Below are 17,871 nucleotides of genomic sequence, written 5' to 3' on the forward strand. Positions count from 1 at the left end.
TTTTTACAGAGAGTTGGGCCATATCGAAAAACGCTTAAAAAAAATTACAGTGCAGTGTGAGAAAAGCAGACATATCCGAGGCGTGGACGAGTGTGGGCGCATGTTCCATTTGGTTCAAAGAATTGTATACCCGAAAGCCTTTGCGCGCATGTACCTCTATTCTTCCTTTTAGCCCGCTCTCATTCGGGTTTATTCGGAACTTTTCCTGTTGCCAAAGGATTCCCAAACACAACCCCGAGGATGAGCCGACTAGCAGACTAAACAATCAACGACTTGGTACGGGTTGTAAGATTCCCCATATAGGAGATTTTAAACCAGCTATCTTTATATTAAATAAAAGAGGCATATTGAAGCCTCTTGAGACGTCCACTCAATAAAAAATCATTTTTTTCGGGCCTGTATCACCCATAAACCGTTAATTTAAGAACGCGTCGCCCATACATGTAAGAACAACCGTAAATGTAAGAACAACCATAAATGTAAGAACACATCGACCATAAATGTAATAAACAGTCAACCATAAATGTAAGAACACATCGCCCATAAATGTAATGGGCCAAGCACGTTTCGGCGAGTGTGTCAGAGGCTGTTCGCGCCACGGGTGACTCGCGGGTTTTATTAGCTGAAATTACGCAACGTAACTTGACCGAGATCTAAGTAAACACAGAGAAGCTCGTCGCAAAAAGCACATTTCAGCAGAAATTAAAGGAATTTTGTTGCTTGGAGCCTAACGCAAAAGTCTGTTCCTCCTGCTCTTGTATTTGGTCCTACCATATTAAATTGGTATATTTGTGGCACCCAGTGGTTAGTTTATAGAAAACGGGGCGCGTAAAGGCGATTGGAAAGCGTGTGCGAAAAGTTTAAGAATATACTATATGTGACTGCCCACCAAGTACCTAGCTTCGTAGCATCCCGGGATCCCCGAAGGTTCCTGCACTAGCAGCGCTGAGCATCTTGGGCAAATAGCTCAGCGCATGCGCAGTGACCATTTTCTCTTTGGGTCAAAATGGCCTCCAGTTTATGCGGGATGGTCGTCCTTTCCTTCACTCAAACAGCATAATGCATCTAAACCCAGCCATGGCAGCGGCTAACAAAAGCAGCGAGAGGTGCTTTGAGGAGGCCGAAGAGACAGGAACACTGCTTCTTAATGGCAAAGGCCTCCGCGATTTCCCCGATGTTGCCGACGACTGTGAACTTATTGATGTGATAGAAGCTGGTAAAGTCAAGCAGACCGACTCCTCTTTATTAAACCTCAAAGTACACTCGATTTAAAAACTTAAACATGCTTGTTACTTTTCAGATCTATCGAAGAACAGATTCACTGATTTTCCCGTGGAAATATGTGACTTTGTAATGCTAGAAAAACTCAATTTATATCATAACTCAATTCGGAATCTCCCGGACTGCTTAAACAGGCTGAAATGGCTATCTGTCTTAAATTTACGGTGAGTTTAACCATGGAAAGTTTATTTGAATTAATGTGTTGTATCTAGTGCCTAGAGTCTGTCCTATTTTAATTTGTGTGGCTCATAGATGTTTTTTTACATTGTGGTTATAGACGAGTCCATGTCGCACTCCTAATATCAGTTTTGTTTTGATGCGCTTCATCAGATACCTTAGTCATTCCTACATGCCACCACTAAACTAGTTTTAATCCTTTCCGTGTTATTGTTATTTACTTCATTCATTCCCGCAGTTTATTTACCGTAAGATCCATTTTAAAAATCTAGATGTTTAGTTTGTATCGACTTGTGGTCATTCGTTGTGTTGGAATGCAGCATTTCCCTGTCATAAACACACCACGGTATCTCAGTTATTATTATTTGACAACTGTGGATAACCGTTTCTGCATTCTTTATCGATATTTTACCCCCTTGTATTAATAAACAAATCCAGCTACCACCAAAATAAAGCAACTGACAGGATTTCGCGAAAACATGTCGTAGAATACGTCCTCTTTTTCTATTTTTGCATTTACTAAATGATTTAGCAGGATGGATTTTAGAAAGTCGGCTATTTATTTTTAAATGTTTACTCTGGAAAAAGGGTTTCTCTTTTGTTTTATCCCTATTTTCCGGGATTTTCAGTGGGGGAGTTTGTCTCATTGATGGAAATTTCAAATCTTGTATTTTATTTATAACATCAAACATAATTTGACTTGTTAAATCATTCATCTTCCGTGAGATTAAATATCAATCATGTCTAAATTCTCCCGACAGCCATAACATTGAACTCTTTCTCACATATCAGTTTTTAAGAATTATGTTTTCATCTTACTTTATCTCTTGGTCAATTAGATGAATCAATAGAATTACAAATCATTCTTTATTTGACTATTAGTACACAGTATCAATGTTAACCAAGATCAGAACTTCCAATTATATGGAATTCAATTTTGTTTTATTAAAAAGAATTTGTTTAATTGGGCTTGATTATCCAGTATTCAATCAATCAGGCATGGTTGCATGCTATAGCGAAAAGCCCAGAGCACATAACTTCCAAGATTATAATTTTTTGTTTGTAAACTGAAAAAAATGATTATAACTGTTTCGTAATGATTTATTCGTGCATAAAGTAATTATGGTTCATTTTTCTTTTAGGAGGAATCAAATCTGCAGCCTTCCTGTAACACTGGGCCAACTTCCTCTGCGTGTCTTGAACCTTAGCAACAACAAGTTGACAACCCTACCAATAGAGATAGGATATTTGACATTATTACAAGACTTAGTAAGTAGTTGCTTAATGACATCTCAATGATGGAAAGCTTTTGCCCAACACATGGAATGCTCACTCCTCATTTTGCACCTATTTCAAAGACCACTTGTGCTGGTAATAAAACAGAGAGCTTGTGTCTGTTTTATGGAGTAGCAGTAAGCTCGTGCCTCCTAAAACAAATCCTCACAGTTTGAATCTTATTAATGATATGGAGTGACGATATCTTTGATATATGCTATCATGCAGGTGTCTAATTTAGGCCCGGCGGCCGGCAGAACCGCCAGCTACTATTTTCTGAACACTGGCTACTTTAAAAAAAGTCTATTAATGTTTTATTTGAACTAAAAAACTTCCACCCCCTACTTATCAATTTCCACTGCCTACTCTAAAACGTTATGAAACCCCTGTCATGTTTTCAAGAATGTTCTTTCCTGACCAGTTTTTTATTTTATTTTTCATTTTTGACAATGCTCCATTTAAAATACAATGCAAAAAACTACTTTATCTGAACAAACCAAAACTGGCAAGAGTGAGATTGATGTCAACTTCACTTCATGTACCTTTTTATGGGGGAATCTCTGATGATACATATTAGTGCTGTTTTTGGTACTGATATCATTGTACTGGTTTTCCTTGTTGTTAAATCATTGTCTTTTGTTGTTATTTCTGCAGGATTTGAGCTGCAATGAGCTTCCCCATCTCCCTAGTAGCATGGGAGAAATGATATCTTTAAAGGAATTAAATGTTAGGAGAAATCAACTTCAATCCTTGCCAGATGGTAAGTGAAACTTAAAGTTTTCTAGACTCCTTTTGTATAAAGGGGCCACTGGTGCAGAGCCAAGTGTTTGTGTGCCCATTGTTTTAAGTCTTGAGAAGTAGATTTAAAAAGGGTAACCTTTTAACAGGTGGCAGCTTAATGCTGTGGTACCATTATTATCTACCACAATATCCAAAGCATTAGCTAGGAGGTTCAGGGATTCAGAAAAGCTACACCTTCTTTTCTCTTTTGAAAATATCTGTCTTGCCCCTTCCCCCCCCCCCCCCCCCCCCCCTCATCTATCTCTGCCGACTTGCATATTTCTGGTTACCTAAATCCCCTTCTCTTCAACATACACCCTCAGATAACTGAAAACATTTTGTTATCTATCATTTCTAGAATTGAGCAAGTTAAAGCTTGTCAGATTAGATTTCTCCTGTAATAAAGTATCAGTGATTCCGCCTGCATATCGCCTCATCACAACACTGTCATGTCTGGAGCTATCCCATAATCCTCTCACATCACCACCAGCACAAGTAAGTACCAGGGTCAAATATATGGTTCCAATGTGAGTCAAGTTGAGTTCTCAGACAACTGTCTGGGAAGTGTAGTGCACCTTACATGCTTTTAACTGGAACACATTGTGTCTTTGCCCTTATAATTCAGCAGCAAGTTATGGTGATAACTCCCCAAAATATTTTTTACTGAATTCTTTTCTAAAGTTTTTGTTTACTTTTCCAGGTTTGTATAAAAGGCAGATTACACATTTTTAAGTATTTAAGCATAGCAGCTCATCAACAAGAGAAGGTAAGTTATAGTGTTTGTTGTTCTATTTTTTTTTCATTATTTTAATAAAATGTTGCCTTATTGCATCACTCTTACTGAGAAAATTATATTGGTCTGCACTCAGAGACGGGGACTGGATCGCAGGCCTTATGGCATGAGATCAACTCTAAGGTATTGTACACACAAGGTGGTGGTGGCCTTTGGTTAGTTCAAGGTCATATATTTTAGCAGTTTATTGATATTTCTGTCTAGCACCTTTGAGTAGCTTTTTCATGATCATCAAAACACTAAAAATTATTTCTTTTAATATTTTACCATCTAGCATGAAAGAAGAATTCTTGGAACGCGAGTACCCAACTGTTGACAAAGTACGGAGGGCCCATTCATTGGATATGAGTGGCTCCAACATTCATATAACCCAGGTAAAATACAGTGTAAAAAAGGTCATCACTTATTGAACCCTACACCAAATAGTTTAATAAAAGGTATGAAGTGGTAGAATTTAAAGCTCCTTTAAAAATGCCCCCTCCCTTGCTTTGTTATTGTTATTATTACTATTGTTATTTTGTAGGTTTGACACTCCGTAACTAAGAGACAGACATATTTCATGGCGGGGTGATTTAGCCAAAAAAAAGGAGCGAGCCCAAATCTAAAGAAATAATGCCTTGCAAAATGAAAGACAAGAAAAATAAATTTAAGATGTTTTTTATGGATACCCATTTATTTGTACTAGGTTGATGATAAACCTGCTGTATATCGTCCAAGCTCCTTACGCGAACGAGACCGCACAAGACCTCCCCTGACTAATGTATTTGAGACTGAGGAAAAGAGAAGGGAGATCCAGAAAGAGATAGAAAGAGCTCATCAGCTCATCATAGCTGATACTAGAGATCATGTAGAAGGTCATGAGGCTGGCAGCCAACCTGATGGCGAAATGGATGAAGGGGAAGCACTAGAAAAGGTAAGAGCATGTCTTTGTTATGTTGTCAGCTATGTACTTGTTATACATCTATCTTATATCCCTTTGAGTTGGAATATTTGTTACTATAACCTTTAGTTTCTGTTAAATTCCAGTTTACCTCCAGTCGATTACGTAACAATCTCTGATGATTAACGGAAAGCCCAAAGCATATTTCAAAATTGTTAGCGGTGTGTCCATTGGGAATTTTTTTGAGGATTTGATTCATAATTTAGAGCGGATGGCTTGTTAACTAACACAGATTGTAATAGATCTATCATATTTTAATGGTTGAGGTTTTCATTGGACCTTCAGAAGTAAACTGGTGACAATGTGGGTTTTAGTACAGCCATGTTAAAAGAACAAACAAAAGAATGAACTTTCTTTTTTGTTTTCCTTTGTTGCTGACAATAGCCAAACAAATACTTGTCCTTCTGTTCGTTCTAATTTAGACAAGAACACTGCAATTGATCTAAATTTTTGTACTGTATAATCTGATTGGCTTAGAAATCAGTTAACATATAGCTTGGGGATTTTATAGTCCCTTTTTCTGAGCATTTCCTTCTTGATGCCTGCAAAAGTGTCATTTCCTCATTCACAAATCATCTGGATTATTTATAGCTTTTTTTCATAAATCTACCTAACTACCTCTATAAACCCTAGGTATTGCACTGCATTGTGCTAGTCACTAAATACCTAAAAACAAGGCAGTTTATCCAATATGTGGCTCAGTTATCTACTGTATGGTTGCTAAGGAAAGCTGGTTCTACAGTATTACAGAGTTGGTGTTAAAAAGAAATTTTTACAGGTCCATGTCATTGACAGAAAGGGTGTCATGTGGTGTACTGTATATAATCTTAACAGTACAACTTGCTCTATAGTGCCTTTTATAGGAGGCAGCAGTTTTCCCTTATGATCATCATCATCATTCATAATTATGGCATCAACAGCATCCCACGCATGCTCTTTGTGGCCATATGCTGTCATTTAATCATTCATTTATCAGTGGACATGGTAGGTGCCATTTTGTTCTCTTTTTTTTCCACCTCTGAAATCTGAAGTCAAAGGAAGCACTTGAAAAAAAATGATTTTATCTTTTAATTCAATTCTCAAAACTTGATCCATGGTATTAGTACATTACGCTATTAAAAAAAGGCTACTTCTTCACAATTATAGCATGGTATTGCAAATCATGGGGGGGAGGTTAATTTACTGTAGATTATGTAATCTAACAATTTCTTAGGCTGTAATCACTTGAAGCTTTAGCTGTCTTAAACCTTAATGTAATTAACACCACACAACATAACATATTATAATTTCATTTATTGAATATTTCGTTTTTTGAGCTGGAGTGCTTCTACGTTACATTGAAAAATTAAGGATGAACTTTTGATTGAGGAAAGTTGTTTGTAGGACAATATTTTTGCCATTATTCTGAAATGAATATGCTATAACCAAAGGAAATTGCCAGAGTTTTTTTCTCATAACAAGTTTGTGACATGAGAGAAGTTAGCCATTTCATTTTTAGTTTTCATACAAATAACTGTGTCTAGCTTTGGGTGATTTGTTCTTTGGCAGGACTAAAAAAAATGCTAAGCACAGAGTAACCCTTGCGTTCTGGTTTTGTTTCAGATGAGTTCATGCAAGGGCAGCCAGAGTTTAGACCATAGAACATTGATTGCTGTGGTTTTTCTGCTGGTTTATGTAGTCATTGACAGAGGCACAGTTATACGATCATTAATTTTTGTCGTCATCTGCTATACATTGTATTGGATATACCCTGCATGAGCTGATCTGTTATAAAACTTTAACTAATCTTTACACACCCAAATTTGACACATAAAATTCTCTTAACCAAAATAATATGGTCTCTGTTGATGGCTTTATCTGCTAACAGCAGTCAAAATATCATTATTTCAATTTTAATCATGTGATCTACATGTTTTGGCTTTAGTATGGAGAAATTTCAATTTGGGTTGAAAAGATGCACACCAAAAATAAAAACTTAAATGAAATGGCAAATCTGGGCTTGGCTGCATGATAATCGTTCAATATATTAACCTAAACATCCAACTCTGCACAATGGTTTCTTCATTGGTTCCTAATGATAGGATGAAATCTTTATCCACAAACTAATCTTGTAGGACATGAATCTACTTACCAGCTGTTATGATGTGGTTTTATTAATGTGAAATGCCATTGTCTGCAAAATTAGATTGGCAGTAGGTAGTCTGTAGTCAGGATTCTGATTCAGGTGGATTGTTTGTCAATTTAGTGTGCCATTTTTTATCTTCTATCGGACCTCCAAGCGTACTTGCCAACCTTGAAAGCGCAAAAACCGGGAGATTGTGCTTCAAATACAAGAAGTGTATAAGAAATTCTTGAGGGAACTGTATAAGAAATTCCCGGGAGATTACAGTAAATATATAGAAAGTTTCAATTTTTCCCGGGTGATGAAGGCTAAAAACCGGGAGTCTTCTGTGAAAACCAGGAGAGTTGGCAGGTATGCCTCCCAGTGAAGTGTGGGGAGGGGGTCTACAGCAGACCCACCAACCCCCCTCATCTTGGCTACAGTACTTCTATTATTACTTTAATTATCATTCAAGATACCAGGGCTTTATAGTGAGGAGATAACTTCAATGATCAAAGTGTTAGGATTGTTATTATGGATTGTTAAACTAATATAACATTATTAAAAAAAAAATACACTTATAGATTTTTCATTAACTTGATTTTATAAAAAAATTGATTTTGATAACTTATCATTAACCAGTATTTTTATAATAAATTTATTAATCATGACAAGAACATAATATTTTCACTAGATAAGATGTTTATTTAAGCTTTATTCAGAGGTATTTATTAAATTTGTTGTTTATAGATATAGATTTCAAAGGATATGACTCTGTTTATGAGCATGCTGTATTTATTCTAATTTATTGAAGGGTTCTTGATGAAATATTCATAAAGTTAACACGACTTTTAATGGTTATCTGAGCCCCTTGTAAGTGGAGTTTCTATTAATCATTAAGTAAAGTGTGTAAGAGCTATATTTATGTGCTTATTATGGATCGTTTTATTACAAGGTTTTATAAGAAGAAATTTAGTAGATGACATGATATATTGTAAGACTTAAAAAGGTGGAAATAAAGAGACGATCTGGTCTGAATCATTGTCATTCTCGTGCTTATTATTTCACTCATTCTGCACAAATCTCTAATAAACTACAAGAGAGAAAAGTTATTTTAATTTCTTACCTCAGAAATAGGGGGCTTTAGTTGAAAACTTCAAGCCATCTGCTAACTAAAGCCAGCTGCAGTAATAGACTGTCATATCATATTTTATTATTATTAATTATGTTTTGCCATTCTGATCACCGAACAGACAACCTTGGTTTTATGCTTTAGGCCATGATACAATATCTAGTGTTTATTACTGATACCAGAACTGTGTGCCCACCCAGAAGCATGTTGTTGAACAGTCTAATTGAAATACGAAACTTTCGGATGTCAATTAAAAGTGGCTTGGTAGGAACTGACAAAATGCTGCCCATTACACTGTGGTGGCTTGGTGCAAGGAGCTCAACTCTGTGGTTTGAATGGTTTCATCATGAGGCTTGCGATGGTCTGGATTAATCAAAGCTTCCCTTGATTACTCAATATTTGAAAAACTATTACCCAGAATATGTTGCTTTTACATAAGAAAGGGTGGAAGATTAAATTAAAAGAAATTATAAAAAAAAATGTATATCCCTTATACCTCTGAACTAGCTTTGTTTTCCTAAATTTCTTCTTTCATAAATCTAGAATTTTTGGTAAATAAACTGATTTTCCTTTAGGAGGCATGATTAGAAACACTTATTTACATGGTCTCCCTTTTTAGAGTGTCAGAACTTTAAGTTTGTAGAGGAAAAAAAAAGGTTATAGATATCAATGACCATCTTACCCAATAAGTTTCTCATGATACATATTCTCATAATTGTTACCTCAAAATTTATGCTCATTTGCTAGAGCCATATTGATATGTGTTCACGGTTAGGAATTTCTTTCGATTGAAATGGAGGAGCGGAAGAGGAGGGAGGAAGAGGAGACAGCTATAGAAGAGAGACGTCGAGCTGCCAGAAAGCTACAGAGAGACCAACAAGAGCTAATGCAGGACACTAGACGGCGTTCAGAGACAGCAAATGGAGTTGGTGACAGAAGGTTGGATTCTATTGCGTAGTTCTTTTTGCCCTAGGCAGGGCTTCTGGAATTACGCGGAAAAAACTCGGAATTACGCGGGATTTTTTGCTAAATTACGCGCTAAATTACGCGTGTTACGCCCAAACTACATTTTGTACCGAAGGAAAGCACGAAATAACTTGAAAAGGTTAATTTTTTGCGTGAAAATATCTTAGGCAAGTTTTCATTGGCTCCTAGCAACCAGCCAATTAAAAAAGGTATTTTATAATTAGCCCTAGGCCTACGCGATTTAGCAAAGAACGCCTAGTCGTTTTTATTGTTTTCGAAATTCAGTTATTTACGAAAAAATATATCTCTTTTTTATGAGAAATAGAGGTAAGAACTCTAAAAGAAAAAATCAGCTGTGCAATGTTTTGTCTTTCAAAATTTAGCCAAATTACGCGGAAATTTGTGGATTACGCGGATTACGCGGAAAAAGCCAAATTACGCGCTTCCGTACAAGCGCGTAATTCCAGAAGCCCTGCCTAGGGATTTGAGGATTCAACAATGTTTGTTGTTGTTATTTTTTATCAATTTGTTTGTATGTTAAGTGCCGTAAACCTAAGTTCATCCATCTTTCAGTCTAAGGCGAAACTCGGGTACAAGTCGCTCCATGTCTGATCGACCACCCGAACTTCCCCCAAGACAATCAAGGACCTCTACAAAACCACGTGCTTCCTCACTCAGGTGAGATTAATTGTATGGAAACTAAAAAAACATATCGTGAGCTTATTCTATTCTTCACACTCATATTTCGAGATATAGCCAAGGAACTATGGTCTTAAGGGTGCTACAGTACTTGAGTATTATATACTAATGTTAATATAACAATTAATTATAACACTTTTATAATTAGGTTAATTTATTACTATTTTATATAAATAATTATAAAACAGCATGGCCAGTTAACAGATTATCTGGTCCGTTGCAGGATGGAAGAAGGGTATCCAGGAAGACAGGTAATGAAGACCTTCGCATAAGCCCCAATGACTTACTCGCATGTCTTTCTTTTTACATCTAAAACAGAACCTCAAATATGCAGTTTTAGCAGCAGATTTATAACCTTGATTAAGCAGATAATTTTTATAAATTGCGCCTTTATTTGCCTTAGTTTTTAGTTGAAGCAAATAAGTTATCTATATTTTGCTCTGGTATTGCTCAGATGTGAGCTAGGGAGGCAATGAGGTGTATGGTACTGATGGTGGGACTGTAGGAGCAGGAAATGCGAGCTAGAGAGTCATTAACGTGTTTTGCGCGCCTTGTAGGAAGGAGGTGTGAGCTATAATAGGGAGGCATCGATGTGTATTGTTTGGAATGATTGTAGGAGGAGGAAATGCGAGCTAGGGAGGCTTTAATGATACAGAGCAGACGAGAAGCACAGCTGTCCAGACAGCGACTTGAAGAAGAGAGGCTCAAGTCCAAGCAGAAGCACAAGGAAAGCGTACGTTTTCAATACTTGATCCCTTTTTTTGATACAGTGTAACGCGCGCTATTGTGGCCACCTATTGGCAGTTTTGTGAAGTAAGCTAATGAGGATGCGAGAGACGTGATATTTGATACGACGCACGCTACCGTGGGCACCTTGACAGTTTTGTGAAGCCAATGAGGATGCGAGAAACCTGCTATCTGATACGATACGGCTACCTTGTCCACCTTAACAGTTTTGTAAAATAGGGCAATAAGGATGTGAGAAATATACTATTTGATACGTCACACGCTACCTTGTTCACCTTCACAGTTTTGTAAGCTAATAAGGATGTGAGAAACATACTATTTGATACGTCACACGCTACCTTGTCCACCTTCACAGTTTTGTAAGCTAATAAGGATGTGAGAAACATACTATTTGATACGTCACACGCTACCTTGTCCACCTTCACAGTTTTGTAAGCTAATAAGGATGTGAGAAACGTACTATTTCACACACGCTACCGTGGCCACCTTGAAAGTTTTGTGTAGTCAGCCAATATGGATTTGAGAAACGTGCTTTCTGATATGATGGATGCTTTTGTGATCATAAAACGTCGAAATCTCCCTTCTTATAAAGTTCGGGTTAATCGAAACGTGCGTTTTGCAGACTCAGCTTGACTTTTTTATAAAACATTGAATTGGCGGCTGCGGAAGCGTGCCTCGCGCTATATTCTGCTTACAGCCTCATTGGATTGATATCATCTTGTCTCAGGCTGCAAGAAAAGGTGTCGCCGTACGTGAAGATGACCGAGGGAAGGCAGACAGGGACTCCTGGGAGGTAAGGGCATCTTAATCAGGAATACAGTAGAATCCCAGCCTCGTCTCTGGGGTACTTACCGGGTTTCTAGTATTTTGAGGCGAACTGCGAGGCAGCTTGGTGTCTGTGGCGATTTTGACCGTCACATCATAAATCTTACCAAACCCAACCAGAAAGAAGTCTTCGATAACAAGAATTTCTCGTTTACTAGAACTTAGCATCACTCCTATTTGACTTTTCCCTGATGTTCAGTCATTATTTCTTGTTTAACTTGAACGACAGCGTCAGACTTCTTAAATTTAAGTCAACTCAATTTTTAACTTCTTAGTACTAGAAAGCGAGGGTTTTTTGTGTTTAGTTAGTCCAGCCCACTAGCTTTCCATTTCAGTACTCTCAATTTTGCCGAAACCCGTCAGACTGCAGTTTATTTTTAATATTGTCAGCACACAATGCAGAAACCTTAAGAAAATACTGGTCATCTCCATATATATATTCTTTTGATATTAGTGGAAGACTTACTTTCTTACCATTTGTTCTGTTATCAGTTATACTGTATTCGCTTTGACTATACTCTTCCCTTCTCCCAAATAAAGCTCATTGTGTTATTCTTTGTCTAACGATGTCGTGTGCCGTTTATTTATCTAGGAGAACATTTTTCAGAATATCCACAAAAGACCCAACATAAGTCAAGTCAGATCACGTGAGTAGAGCATGAAAACGCTGTGTCTATACAAATGTGTACAAACGACTTCCAACTATATCTAGCTATGGTGGGTTGGGATGGGGGGTACGTACATTTTACTGCATTTTTCGTGTCCTCTCTGTCCCTATCCCCTTAAAACTCTGAGCAGCCTCTTAAGTTTTTCATTGTTCAATACTCAGATGTCATGCAATCGTGCAATCTTATCGTGATGATTTGCCCAGTCAAAAAGCAATTCAAAATTTGAATTATCTAGCTAAAAAAGTGATCATCAAGTATTTTTAAGCGTAGTGAACCAACTTCCAGTTAACAGTTTATTTGTAGTTTTATACGCAAGCCATGTTCATGCCCATTTGTGATATAGTTTTGTCCATGCCTTTTCAGTGTCTCGTAGCACTCTCATTATTGGCAGGCCATTGCCGCAGCTTTGTTAGTAGCCATTTCACGAATCATTTACCACATCGTTGCACGTAACAATACATCTGTCAGTCAGTCATCTGGATAAATTTAGGTCTCAAGGATCATAATGTCATCAAGTACAACTCTTCTGTTTTTTTAATGGGAAGTTTTCCAGATAAGTATTTTTAGCACAAAAGCGATGCTTTGTTAAAAGTAGATCGGAGTCAGTCTCTTCCCTGCTAGCATGGTAGAGGTCTCTTTTCCTCGCGAACGCCAGCCCAGCGAAATACAGAGAAAAGAGGCCTCTGCTAGCAGGAAAGTCTGTCTCCAGCCAGGGCTTGGAATGCGAAATTATGGTTAAAAGGGTGCTAGGTGGTTATAAACGAACGCCGACTTTTTATATCGCTTTTAAAGGACCCCAAATAGATGAAATACAGCCCACTCTACTGTCGCTGTCACTTTCCACAAATACTGTTACACCTTTGGATGTGGTGTCACCAAAAATAACTCTGCAAAAGTCGAGTATTTATGTCCCCAATATACTACTATCTTACCTTGAGCTGTGCTATTGCAGTGCCCAGAGCTCTTCAACAACAACAGGACACGCCCAACTTTACCATCAAGCGCATGTATGACAGTGCCAGGGAAGAATTCGAGAAATTGGAAGAACTGCGAGAGGTATTTTTATATTTTCATTCAGAGTATTAGTTGTTTTCCCTGCTAGCAGAGGCCTCTTTTCTTTGTATTTCGCTGGGCTGGAGTTCGCAAGGAAAAGAGACCTCTGCCATGGGCCGAAACTGTTTTCGTTGCGCATGCGTGAGCGTTTCTAAGCGATCGCATGACGTGCCAAAACCCGTACCATCTCGCCAAAGCCGTCAATATACTAATTTTTCTAATTTTTTGTCGCAAATTATGAATCAAACTCCGGTTAGTTCTCCTCTTCAAAAAAAAAAAGGCAGGCGATTTTCTTCAATGTAAATATCGCACAGTTGGATTCGAAGAAAATGTTACAAAACTTTTTGGTAAACTTAGATCAGCTAATTCTAGAAGAATATACAAAAGCTGTAAACGGTAGATTGACTCGTTAGTCAAACGAGAGAAAATTCTGAATGAAGACAAGGCATTGAATGGCTTCTTTTATAATTCGTCGCGTGATATTTTTACGGAGGACGCCGTTTCGAATGCGGGCTTATTATCCCACAGCGGATATACGCTTCACGCATGCGCTAGTCATTGTGGGCTCAAATAGTGGCCAGTAATTAATGAACGGAGCATGCGCTCTGGATCTCCCGTCCACGATCGTGGACGGCGGTTTGATCAAACGAACTTGCGACCCATGGCAGAGGTATCTTTTCCTTGCGAACGCCAGCCCAGCGAAATACAGAGAAAAGAGGCCTCTGCTAGCAGGGAATTAGTTGTTCTGCCAAGACTTCCAAATTCCGAAAACACTTGCGCTCTTTTATTTTTTTTAACTAGGACTGGGAATGTGGCTGTAAAACTTGGCGTTAAATCTTATTTAACATTACTGGTGCATCTATTGTCTTGCATGGAACTTTCTTTTTTGTTGTGTTGAAACTGGTGTTTTTTTTACCTAGGCGATCGAGAGCCGTCTCAAGGTGACTCTCCCAGATGACCTGCCCGCGTCTCTCGCTGACGGGGTCGTTCTGTGTCATCTGGTGAACAGTGCGTACAAAGGGACGATCCCTAGCATCCATATCCCTTCTGCCGGTGTGGTGAGTTGACTGTACGACTCAGAAAGATTGTGTCTTAGCTCTAGTTAGACCACATCAAGCCTCATGGTTTTCCTGAAGGGGGGAGGGGCCTTTGGATATAAAAGTGGTTACCTCTATCTGCTCTTTCTGAAGTCGAATGTTTCTGAGGGTTGGGGGCGTCATGTTTTTGCTGAGAAAGGAGATTCCTCAACACGCCATTTCAGAAACGCAACGTTTATTTCATCATTCACGACACGATAAGCAACTGCCAAATGGCGGCGAAAAGCTGAAATAATCATGTAAACAAACGGTATTAGCATACAGCTATCAATGTGAAAATAAAACAGATCTACTTAAAATTTTGTGTAGTCTCGAAACAATGCTCTTTCCCTATTTGTGCTCTTACTGAAATCCAAAGGTTTTAGAAGTGATGTTTTCTACTTATTTCCATGTTAATTTTTGCCTGCTGCTGTCCTTTTGCCTAAGAGCATTTAAATAATTTTGGCCTACCACTTTGTTGTCCGTTTGGGATTTTCTCTTTCAGCTATAGACTTGAACCTTTCTTCCTAGAGTCACATAGACTCATTCTGCTACACTCTTTAACCTCTCTCAGTTCACTTATTTTCTATTGTTTGCTTGTTTATCTACAGCCCAAGCTGACGATGACTAAATGTATGAAAAATGTAGACTATTTTCTGGAAGCCTGTAAAAAGCTTGGAGTAGACAGGGTATGTCTATGCTAATTTTAGGGATTCGAGGGGTTATTATTAGTATCTATTAACGTATAATTAGCTTGCCAGTCCAAAGCCACAGCTAAACAAATACACGCTGTTGGGGAAAGAATTCTCGTTCAAGTTTGTTGCTGCTGTGGTTCAGTAACAAATGTGTGCCTTTAGCAATGTTTGCTTTGGAGGCTAAGCGCTGAAACATCACGAGAGAAATGTTCCTTCAACTTTCTACCCTTCTACAACCTTTGCCTTAACTGTGTTCTTACATTCTTTTTAGGAGCTGCTATGTTCGTCTGCTGACATCTTACAAGAAAAAAGCCCCCAGAGAGTGTGCGCCACAGTACAAGCGCTGCTCGACCGTGCCGACAACTGCTAACAACAAACAGGAAAGTATGTGCAACAGTACAGGGCACTTTGAGCAACAGTGCAAGCCCTGTTCAACCGTGCCGACAACTGCTATCAACACACAGGACACCATGTGCAAGAGTTTGGGTAACAGTTCATGTCCTGCTAGATCGAGCCGATGACTTCTGGAGACAAACTATCCACAATGTAGCTGCTAGCAAGACAGGGGAACGCCTTGGAAAAGAAGTAAAATGAGTGTGCCCCATATGAAAAGCGCTTCTTCACCCTATTGGCCACTGCTAGCGACAAACTCTCGTCCCTTTACCCAAGGCCAGAGACAGCCCCTTTTCTTTAACGTCCTGAGGGCAGACTATAATCCATAGTAAACTTCTACCGTGGCGGCCGCTGCTAATGACGCCCATTCCTCAGAAGGAAGGGTTTGCCTCAGTGCCATGTATCTCCAGGGAAAAAAACTAGAGCTCCAAAAATCGAACATAGAAGTTGCCTAAGAGTATGTACTACTGCATATTGTTGGTGTTGGTGAAAGTCTTCCCAACTCATCTATTTTGTTAAACAATCCACTTCTCTTTTTGGATCATGTACTCTGTACTCTGTAAAACCAATCGAATCCCATTGAAGCAAATAATTGCAAAAAGCAGTAATCCACCAGGCTCTCTCGATAGTAACAAATCGTTCTTATCGATTTTTATAAAGCATTATCATATTCAGCAAGAAAGTTCCATCCAACCCCCATTGTCGGTGTCATTTTTGACAAGAAAACGCCCTTCTAACAACTACTTTGTTAGGTAATGATCCCTTTAAACTTACAGAAGGCCATCAAGGTAGCGTACAATGGTGGAAGATTATTGTAAATAGTCCTTCACAAACCCTGTCTATGGTGAACAGATATTACGGAACCTAAAGAAAGGTAACAGAAAAGGTAATAGAAGAAGTTAATGGTTATTTGCGAACTCTGATTACTGCCCCACATCGCACAGCCTTGATGTACAGGTAGTTCAGATATTGCGCTAATTCATTTGTACGAACTCTCGTCAACAATTTCCAGCTACTAAACCGCTTTCTGACTTCCTTTATTCAGACTAACAGAATTACATGACGCTTACATTGGTCAGCGTGATTGGAAACCATTTCAGTGCTGGCCAATGAAAACGCGTCAAGGATTTTGAATGACGGAAGCCAGAAGGCGAATAAGATGTTGGAAATCTTGATATCATCGCATGATCAGAATTTTGAAATTCGCAGTAAAAACAATTTAGAAATTCATGATATTAATTTCTCTAGTATAAAGCGTCGATCCTGGTCGCCGTTTATTCAGAATAAATTTAATAAAAATGTCCTATACAAAAATAAAGATCGGAGCCAAATACTTTCGCTCCTCGGTGAACGAGAAAGGCCTACAACTTTTCAAAATTTAAAAAGGATGTTGTGTAACCGCACAGTTGTCTTACTTTATATTAGAAAAAAAGTAAAAGAATTAGAAAAGATTTTTTTAAATAAAACAACAAAAAATAGGAAATGTAGGACAATATTTGATACAACGAGGGATGTATATTTTGGATGGCCTCATTGTTACTTCAAAAGATTTGACCATTTCTCCACAGTGCGAATACCTGATTAAATTGTGTAATTTATTCATTGTGTAATTTATTGTGTATTAGTGCTCCACAATACTGTAAGCGTTATTGCAATAATAGCACAGGGATCTCTTCAGCTCCGTCTCATATCATCGGAGTCAAGTTTTATTTTCAAAGAAAAAAAATAACAGCGCATCAATTGTCATTAGATTTAGGATCAAAGAAGTGACCAAAGAAGGACTGCTCTACCTCGCCGTTGTTATTCCGCAAAAGTAAAAACTTGACCATATGGGACATCTCACTATCTTCACCAGCTTAGGTGAAGTTTCCATGATTAACCCATTGACTCTTGGCTATTTTTTAGCTGAATTTACCGAAAACAACTACCCCCTCCCCCCTTGTTTGTCCATTCAATCTACGAAAATTTATAGCCAAACCTAAAAGTAACTGTAACACAAACAATGTTATTGTTAAATGATAAGAAAAGACATTCTAAACAACATTCCAAAATTCTCGAAATTTGACAATAAACATTTTTCTTTTGTTGGCCATGCTGTCTTTTCTGAAACCAAAATTGTTTACACTCCTGGGCTGGGTCTTTATGACTTGGATTTGTTTGGCTTTGCGGTGAAAAGACGTCTAAAAAGCTATCTTACTGTGGGGAGAGACGTGTTGACTGGGCCTCCCCTCGTGGGAGGCTTTTTCCATGGATCTCCCAGATTACTTTAA

At 38.2% G+C, this 17,871-nt stretch overlaps 1 protein-coding gene across 1 annotated transcript; it reads left to right on the forward strand.

Annotated features, from left to right (window-relative positions):
• Window positions 1-977: 977 nt before the first annotated feature.
• LOC5512383 (leucine-rich repeat and calponin homology domain-containing protein 2) lies at window positions 978-17,199 on the forward strand. The gene is made up of 19 exons (XM_001632677.3): window positions 978-1,216; window positions 1,301-1,445; window positions 2,601-2,727; window positions 3,388-3,493; window positions 3,872-4,008; window positions 4,214-4,279; window positions 4,383-4,429; window positions 4,581-4,680; window positions 4,992-5,219; window positions 9,255-9,418; window positions 10,019-10,123; window positions 10,368-10,395; window positions 10,761-10,877; window positions 11,619-11,684; window positions 12,309-12,363; window positions 13,337-13,440; window positions 14,358-14,495; window positions 15,125-15,202; window positions 15,480-17,199. The coding sequence occupies exons 1-19, from the start codon at window positions 1,021-1,023 to the stop codon at window positions 15,576-15,578; spliced, it is 2,106 nt and encodes a 701-aa protein (XP_001632727.3). The 5' UTR covers window positions 978-1,020; the 3' UTR covers window positions 15,579-17,199.
• Window positions 17,200-17,871: the final 672 nt, after the last annotated feature.

This window comes from Nematostella vectensis, chromosome 9, assembly GCF_932526225.1.
Source record: "Nematostella vectensis chromosome 9, jaNemVect1.1, whole genome shotgun sequence".
NCBI classification, from domain to species: Eukaryota; Metazoa; Cnidaria; class Anthozoa; order Actiniaria; family Edwardsiidae; genus Nematostella; species Nematostella vectensis.